We start from the raw sequence: 9,229 nt of genomic DNA on the forward strand, positions 1-9,229 counted from the left end.
GAACACTTTCAGTATCGAGTGACTGCATTCTCACATGTATAAATATTGCATTTTGTTGGACTGTAATTTTTTTACATTTTTAGAATAATTTTTTTGTACAGATAACCTGGTGAACTGATGTTATTACCATTGTAAGAGTTATTTACAGAAAGAAGATTTTCCTACAGGCTAGGAATGCATCCACATGGGTACTTGATAATTTGTGTTGATGTCTAAGAAGGGTTTGTTGGACCAAAAGCCTCTCAAGACTTGAAACATGCAACTCTGGGGTTTGTGTGATGTTTACGTGCGTGGTATTCAACCCAAAGTCATTTCAGTCTTGTTTTTGTTTTGGCTTGAGTGATGAGAAACCTTTTCCGTGTGTAAAAGTACAGCTGTGGGTTTAAACTAATGCCTAAACCAGTGTTTATAGCTGATGCTGTGCTTACTAACAGCGGACGAGACTTTAATCAGTGCTATTTAGTCAGGGCGTTGAAGTAACACAGATAAAAAAAAAAGTCCCTTATTACAATAATATTCAAGCTGTAACCAGAGCTGCAGTAACAATGCAGGATCCACGATCAACCTCACCAGTACAAACATGTACCGCTCAGATAAATGTCCTCCATTCTGTCCCAGAATTCACCTAAAGATATTATTTCTTGTACAAGTGCACACATTTAAATAATGAACTGGACCCAAATGCATCTTAATCACAAGACGAAATTGATTTTTTTCATCATGATGGTAAAGATGTTAGGTGAGCTTTCATTCCCTTCAGGCAGATTATTCAGCATTCAGAGTCTCTTTCCTTTGATTTACAGGTGTCAGTAAAATGGAGAAATAGTTTATCTGTTAATGGCCATATTTCCACTAAATCATGATGTTTTATATTATTTTCAATGCTTGTAGTGTCAGCCGAATGTCCAGGCTTCCAACTCCAGAACTGTGAAGTCGTTGGTCTCAGACAGGCTGCAGTTATTAAAGGTGAAACAGGGGCTGCTTCTGCCCAACAACAACCTCTCGTCCACCCACAAACCAAAGTGACCACTGGGATGAAAAGAAACAAATTCCATTTATGGGTCTAAAATTTAGAATAAGTAGTATTCAGATTTGCACATTAACATTTTGCAGAGTACTAATATGTACCTTCCTCCTCCAATGGCAAAAGAGTCCAAATCTCCTTTGATGAAAAACGAGTTTTCTCCAGTCCAACGGAAACACTTCAAGGAAACAAATGTCAAGTTGAAGGAATCTGTTTTCCTCAATGATAATAAATATGTCTTTATTGGAATTTACCTTAAAGCGTGGATGAGACAGGAACAGGAAGGTCTCTCCAGTACCATAAAATGCTTCACTAGGATGCAGCGGATGTGAGAGGAAGCTTCCAAAAACCTGAGTAGTAGCAAAACCACTTAATAACTAACCAAAACAGACTTACAAAAGTAAAACCTCTGTCTTCGGTCAAAATTACAAGTGGATGCAATATATACATTTATTGTGGGAAATTAACATCACATGAACAGTGATCATCGACCTTTAGATGTTTATTCTGATTAGGGCTGTGAGAAAATGTATGACCTGCTGGTTGTGGTCCTTGATGAGAATCAGCACAGGCGAGTCAGTGGTGCTGAGTTTCCTGTAAAGAGTCTTGAGGCTGGCCCCGTGTTTGTCAGTGCTGTAGGACAGCTGCCATGTGTGTCCGATTGTACGAGGAGGCAGCTCTTTTGAGATCTGGGAGAAAGCATTTTACTACTGATTAAACACACTGGGCCTCCAGAATCAGGTCAATGCTGCATGAATTTGGCTATGCATTAATGTTCATGTATGCTATTGCGACCTGACCTCTCTAACTTGTTGGGCATCCAGGATGACACTCTGCTTCAGAATGTGACTCAAACCTTCTGGTTCAGTAGACACAGAAGCTTTCGGCGCACTCTGCTCCACTGACACCATCTGTACAGGAGCAACATGTGTATGACTCACCAACTCATACATTACTGTTTAGTAGTCTGGGGTCAGTAAGTTTTGTTATTTTTTTTATTATTTATTGAAAGACATGAATACTTTTATTCAGTAATGATGCATTACATTGATCGATAAAGTGATAATGACATAATGGCATGTATTTCAAATAAATATTGTTCTTTTACATTTTATGTTCATCAAAGATTCCTGAAAAAAGTATCAATGTTTCCATTCAACCATAAACAATAATAAGAAGTTCTTCTTGAGCAGCAAATCAGCATCTTAGAATGATTTCTGTAGGATCAAGTGACACTGAAGACTGAGGTCATTGTTTATAAAAATTCAGCTTTGGGAATGAATAAAATTTATAGAAACATTCATTTTAAACTGTTATACATAATATTTTATAGTAATTTGATCTTAAAAACAAATCTTGCAGATCCTGAACAAAAATGTGCTGCTCTTATAAAGATGACCTTTATCCACACTTTCAACACGGCCATGTGTGAAAGAAACAAGAACAGCTGATGCTTATAAGCACATTCGTTAAATTTTCATTTTGAAATAAAATGTTTTATACAGTCTATGGTTGGCACTGGCAGCGCTACAATTGTTTGACATTCTTCTTCTTCTTATATCTTTCAGGCAGTGTAGACGCTATTGGGCGTATTACTGGCCTCCACAGGTCAAAGTTTGAACTAAATTCTTACATATAGTCCTGTATTATGCAAGAACTGATGGACTTCTTCAGAGATCAGTTTATGCTGATCACTGTATCCAAAAAAAGTATCAGAAAAAACTCCAAGTTATCCCAATTTAGAAAAAAATGCCTTTCTTTCTAAATAATGCTTGCTTAATTCAAAGAAAACATGCCCTACTGTTTCCATATTCCCACATTTACATAATCCAGATATACAGGTGCTTCTCAATAAATTAGAATGTCGAGGAAAAGTTCATTTATGTCAGTAATTCAACTGAAATTGTGAAACTCGTGTATTAAATAAATTCAGCACACACAGACTAAAGTAGTTTAAATCTTTGGTACTTTTAACTGTAATGATTTTGGCTCACATTTAACAAAAACCCACCAATTCCCGATTTCAGCAAATTAGAATACTTCATGAAACCAATAAAAAAAACATTTAGTGAACTGTTGGCCTTCTGGAAAGTATGTTAATTTACTGTACATGTACTCAATACTAGGTAGAGGCTCCTTTTGCTTTAATTACTGACTCAATTTGGCATGACATGGAGGTGATCAGTTTGTTGCACTGCTGAGGTGGTATGGAAGCCCAGGTTTCTTTGACTGGCCTTCAGCTCATCTGCATTTTTTAGTCTCTTGTCTCTCATTTTCCTCTTGACAATAGCCCATAGATTCTCCCTGGGGTTCAGGTCTCGTGAGTGCTGGCCAGTCAAGCACACCAACACCATGGTCATTTAACCAACTTTTGGTGCTTTTGGCAGTGTGGGCAGGTGCCAAATCCTGCTGGAAAATGAAATCAGCATCTTCAAAAAGCTGGTCAGCAGAAAGAAGCATGAAGTGCTCCAAAATTTCTTGGTAAACAGGTTCAGTGACTTTGGTTTAAAAAAAAACAATGGATCGACACCAGCAGATGACATTGCACCCCAAATCACACTGGACTTCAAGCAACTTATGCTCCATCCTTCCTCCAGACTCTAGGACCTTGGTTTCCAAATTGAAATACAAACCTTGCTCTCATCTGAAAAGAGGACTTTGGACCACTGGGCAACAGTCCAGTTCTTCTTCTCCTTAGCTCAGGTAAGATACCTCTGATGTTGTCTGTGGTACAGGAGTGGCTTAACAAGAGGAATACGACAGCTCAACTTTCTGTTAACATGCTTGGATACAGCACTCTGTGAACAGCCAGCTAATTGGCAATGAATTTTTGTGACTTACATTCCTTGTGAAGGGTGTCAATGATTGTCAGAGACCATTTTGAAGACTCAGGAAACCTTTGCAGGTGTTTTGAGTTGATTAGCTGATTGGCATGTCACCATATTCTAATTTGTTGAGATCGTGAATTGGTGGGTGTTTGTTAAATTTGAGCCAAAATCATCACAATTAAAAGAACCAAAGACTTAAACTACTTCAGTCTGTGTGCACTGAATTTATTTAATACACGAGTTTCACAATTTGAGTTGAATTACTGAAATAAATTAACTTTTCCTCGACATTGAGATTATTGAGAAGCACCTGTATGCTTTCTAGGCACCCAACAGAAAGTGATACTGCAAGCAAACCCAACTCTAAAAACACAATCAAGATATCATTTACAATATCAGATCAAACTTTAGATTTAAGTGCTTGACATTCACGGCTGTTGGTGTTGTAGTATAAAACAGCTTTAAAAAAAAATTAAAAAAAAAATTAAATAAAAAATTAAATATTGATATGACTAGACTACACCTTTAAACGACATTTTCAAGTGTACAGAGTCTGTGTGAAAGGCCACCAAAACAACACCAAGTTGTTGATAAATACAAGGGAGCTAAAGAGACGAACTTTTCAAAACTGTGATTTTACAGATGAACGTATGAATGTTTATTCCTTATTCCTATCATATTAATATTTCTTTTGTGAAAATAAATGTTGAGCATGTATGTAAGAGCAAACTCAAGATTGCTGGTTAATAACCACAAGATCTAAAGCGGAGTTAAAAATAAAATTATTTACATCATTTATATACATAAAGACTTAAACTGGTTGGTTGAGTTGGTAAGATTTTTTTTTTTTTTTTAGTTTCTTAAACTCACAAAGGCTGCATTCATTTTAATCAAAAATAAATCAAACAGTAATATTAATAAAATATTATTACAAATTTTAAAAAGGTAATTTTATTTCTGTTTTTTGTGACTTCGTTGTCATAGAAGCAACACTACAGGTCCACGAACATATTTGAGCAATTACCTCAAGAGCTCAACAAGTGAATTATGACATTAACACATCATTCGCAAGTTTGCAAAGTAAGAGCTGTTTGTTTAATTCGTACATTTAGTAAATGACTGACCTCCCATTCCTCCCCAGCCTGGCCTTCTCGTGGAGACCCCTCCTCTTCCTCCTGCTCTTCCTCATCCAGAAGCACAAAATCCTCTTCATTTGCTTCGTCCTCTTCCCCTCCCTCCAGAATGCACAGGTCTGGTCGATGCTGGCTCAGGTAAGTGTGAAGCTCGTCTGACCTAGAGCACAAAATATCAGACAGAAAAAAGAAATTGAGATGAAGCAGCTTTTGCTTTATGACATTATTACCACATTTCTGCCCTTTCCTGCTGTTCATTTCACCAGGCAGCCTGTGTAGCCTTGGTAAGGCTTAAGTACCTTTCCTGCTGCATGGTGAACCAGGCATCCCTGGAGAAGATTTTAAGTTTAGAGAAAGCCTTTTTTTTTGCATGCTGAAGCTTCTGTCGAATTCTCACAAACATCAGAGATCCGTTTACACCACTGCTAGATGTAGCAGCACAAGTACCTGATGAGTAAAAAGAGCTATAACTATAGTAAGTGATAAAAAGATATAATCCTTGTTTTTATTTGTACTTAGTACAAGTTCAATGTCAAAGTTCTTGAATAAAATGATTACCTAACAATTGTGTTTCCAAATATGATTTCGGTTCTGCTTTCTCCATGTGTTCGTATTCTTTGTTTCCTCTCAGAATGCTGTCTTGTCCTCCACAACAGAAAGTAGCAGCCGCTGTTAGCATTCCCCCGGACTCTGAAGTCAGCTGTCTCTCAGTTTCAGCCATGTCCCCTGCCTCTCCACCTTCCTCATCTTCTTCCTCAGGATTTTTTGTCGGACCATGTGAAACAGAGGACTTGGGAGCAAGAACGGCCTCTAAAGCTGACTGATGGGTTTTCTTGTGCTCTTTTTTGCTCTCTGATGGCTTACAACGGTTACATCTGGAAAATAAAGTGATGATCAATGTGCTTGTGCAGTGAAGGGAAGACAAAAAATAATCAAGGTGTGGAATTTTAAAATGTAGCCTGGGGGTGCTATATATAATATATCGGTGTGTGTAATGTTAAAATGTTAAAAAGTATGAAATAATCTCAGTAAATCTCAAGTATATGCTGTAATAAAATGGCAGGAAGCCAATTGTTTCATTTTGGAAACCGCATCCAAGCAGTAAAGCAGGAAGCACCTGTATGTCTTGTTGAAGTGAATGTGAGAGATGTCCGTGTAGAAGGACACTGAGGTAAGATCATCCACAGAGCAGGAGAATACATATTCTTCACAGCCATTCTCCTGAACAAGTGGTTGAGACTTCTGAGGGTCAAAGAAGATCTTACTGGACGTCACCAGTAATATTCCAGCGACCACACCCTGTGAGACAAACGGAACAGAGAGTTAGAATTTGAGCATGCTGTATTTTAAGAAATGTACTGGGAATACAGAAGAGCATAACATAAACACAACATTCTCACCTTTCTGTCTGTGATGTAATGAGAGAATAGTTTAAGGCAAGACAAACAAGCTGGCCCCTCCCCCTTGGAGCATTCAGATGGGAGAGCCAATAGACATACATTTCCATCAGGTAAAGGAACCGCCTCCACATCCTAAGAGAGATGAATAAACCTCACACTAAGCAGCAGAAAAAGCCATTGTGAACCACTACACAATGACATCACAAAGAGCTTAAAATGTCTACAGACCAGCTATATTGAGATTTACCGCGCTTATGCATTAACAACATTTACAGTTTCTTAACACCTTTACGCTCTTACCGTCAGCTTGTCATATTCTGCATCTGTGGAAGGAGACACAAGAGTCGCGTTTCCCACAACACCAACGTCGAGCGCAGGATCGAGGCTGTGCTCTTGTCTAGAACACGGGTCAGAAACAGTCTCCGTAGAAATTGAGGCCTTGTTCTTGAGTAACTGTTTGAGGTGGTTCATAAGGAAAGACATAGTCACACTGAAAACGGTTTAACTTCCCTTCCTTCCAAACTGCTGTACACCCCCTCATTTCCTTACTAATAGCCCCGTGACATCAGATGACTGGACAGAGTCACAGCAGCCAGAAACTATGAGCCAATCACACAGAAGCAGAATTCATGCAAATGGGATCACAGGAACGCTGACAGTTCCTGTCATAGATTATTTTCCTAGATTATTGTCTTCCTTTGTATTTAAGTAAATAGCAGAACTGTCCTCATAGATCTCATACATAAAGCACAAAATGAATATGGGTTTAACTGTGACTTTCTTTCAAAGAACATGAACCGTAAAGACTATGGGCCTGTGAGGTTGAGTGGGGGAGACTTACTAAACTCAGAGCATATTAGAAAGATATCTGAAGGTAATGGCTGTTGAAAATTCAGCTTTGCCAATACAGGAATACATTTCATTTTTAAATGTATTACAATAAACAGTAATAATACAGTAAATGCAATAATATTTAATAATATTAAAGTTTTACTGTATTTTGATCAAAGAATCACAACCTTGGTGTGAATAAACTTTTAAAAACAGGTAAAATAAATCAATAAAATATCGCCACCAAACCTTTAAACGGTGGTGTATAATAAAAGTAAATATAATAAATATGATTTAATATGCATAACAAAAAATAAATAGGGACAACATAAATAAAACCTCTGCAAATCAGTTGTGACCTTTATTTCTGGTTTTATTTTTTTCCATGAACGGAAAGGTGGAGTTCTTTTTGGTCTTTGTCACATAGATCAATGAACTCTGCGCAGAGTGTAATAATATCTGATCATCCAAACTCACATTTTTTCAGTCGCTGTCACTTTGTTACAGACAACTGTATCCAGGCATGCAAAATATTGTTGATAACATGCAAATCACAAATCCACACAAACGTCTGTTGTTCTTATACTGGTACCTAATGATTTGCATAGTTTCAACTTTAACTTTACATTTTTTACTTTAAACCTCCAGCACAACTTTCAGGACTTTGACAATGATTTCTAGACTTGAAACTGTTTAAACCCAGCTTACTTCATAGCATAATACAGGGCTGTTCGTATCCAAATGGCAAAAAAGTTAAACTGAGAATATTAAATTGAGGAGTGTTGCAGCACATCTGGTGGAGCTTCAATAACCATGGACAGAATAAACTACATTTTTAAATTGAATTAAAAATTGAATCTCTGTGGAACGTAGAAATATTCAAACAATATTTCATCTCACACAGAAGAAACTAAATGGACATCAAGAGAAGAGAAGAGAAGAGAAGAGAAGAGAAGAGAAGAGAAGAGAAGAGAAGAGAAGAGAAGAGAAGAGAAGAGAATTTGCTGGGTCATCAGATTTAGCCATGTTTATTGTGCTGGGTTTATTAATTCATTTTAATTAATAAAATATTAGTTACCAGATTCTTTGGAGTCGATATTCTCCCAATATATTTGTCGTAATCTTTCCATGTTCTCCTTGAAATATCCATTCAGACAGTTCCACTCAATTTATTTCACAGTTAGACTAGACAGCGTGGGGTGTTTCAGTAACCTTTGTTCTAAAGTTATCAGTAGATGACAATAATGTATGACATAACGTTGGCTATTATATTTATGGTGACTTCTATCATTTATCAACAGGAATATGAAGGCGATGGAGTGTGTGAATAAGCTTAAAAACTTTACTCACTCCATCTTCATTGTCCCTGCATGACTCCAAAGCCTTCGCTGTTGGATCTTTAGCAGGAAACGCAGCCTCTACGAAGAGAAAATGCAAAAACAAAAGCTGCATCGACTAGAGTGAAAGCAGATGTGTTTGTTTCTCAGGTTGTTTCTTCAGCTGTTTAAACTAAAGACACGCAGCAAGAAGTAACTCATTTTAAACCTGTGTGTGACAGTAACAGTTGAATTATCAATGTTGACTTTTTTTGTTGCTTAATATTTTTGCGGAATCTGCGATACATTTTTCAGGATTCATTGAATATAATGTTTTCATTAAATGGAAATATTTTGTAACCTTATAAATGTCTTTACTGTCACTTTGGATCATTTAATGCAACTTTTCTGAATAAAAGTGTTAATTTCTTTAACCCTCTGGGCTTCTTCATAAATGGGTCACACTTAGCTTCCTCCCGCCCGAAAACGGGCGAAGCCTTAAAATTGTACTTTACTTTTTCCCAGGATAACCAATCAAATAATTTTTTGTTCTATAATGTTTTCTGATTATTATTTAGAATTTTTAGAATTTTTTATGATACTTTGCATTAATTATATAATTTTTTATGAGCTATTTTTCCATTAGAATTAATATATCCTTTTTTATTTTATATTTATTTAAATTTTTTTTCAATAA

The 9,229-nt window shown here is 36.7% G+C and overlaps 1 protein-coding gene across 2 annotated transcripts in view; it reads right to left on the reverse strand.

Moving 5' to 3' along the window:
- Window positions 1-104: 104 nt before the first annotated feature.
- The window catches only part of si:ch211-15d5.11 (nuclear receptor coactivator 7), a 14,924-nt gene continuing 5,799 nt past the window's right edge, over window positions 105-9,229 (reverse strand). The window contains exons 4-15 of one of the 2 annotated variants that reach the window (XM_059520304.1): window positions 8,567-8,634; window positions 6,686-6,838; window positions 6,386-6,517; window positions 6,103-6,284; window positions 5,544-5,860; window positions 5,285-5,432; window positions 4,977-5,145; window positions 1,825-1,935; window positions 1,561-1,713; window positions 1,279-1,374; window positions 1,129-1,202; window positions 105-1,029 (exon numbers count right to left, since the gene is read on the reverse strand). In XM_059520304.1, the coding sequence (XP_059376287.1) occupies window positions 894-1,029; window positions 1,129-1,202; window positions 1,279-1,374; window positions 1,561-1,713; window positions 1,825-1,935; window positions 4,977-5,145; window positions 5,285-5,432; window positions 5,544-5,860; window positions 6,103-6,284; window positions 6,386-6,517; window positions 6,686-6,838; window positions 8,567-8,634 (1,739 nt within the window). In that variant the 3' untranslated portion in view covers window positions 105-893. Of the gene's footprint in view, window positions 1,030-1,128; window positions 1,203-1,278; window positions 1,375-1,560; window positions 1,714-1,824; window positions 1,936-4,976; window positions 5,146-5,284; window positions 5,433-5,543; window positions 5,861-6,102; window positions 6,285-6,385; window positions 6,518-6,685; window positions 6,839-8,294; window positions 8,438-8,566; window positions 8,635-9,229 lie in introns of those variants that run through there. The other variant, XM_059520305.1, reaches the window with a different exon arrangement.

This window comes from Carassius carassius, chromosome 32 (genome assembly GCF_963082965.1).
Source record: "Carassius carassius chromosome 32, fCarCar2.1, whole genome shotgun sequence".
Classification (NCBI taxonomy): Eukaryota; Metazoa; Chordata; class Actinopteri; order Cypriniformes; family Cyprinidae; genus Carassius; species Carassius carassius.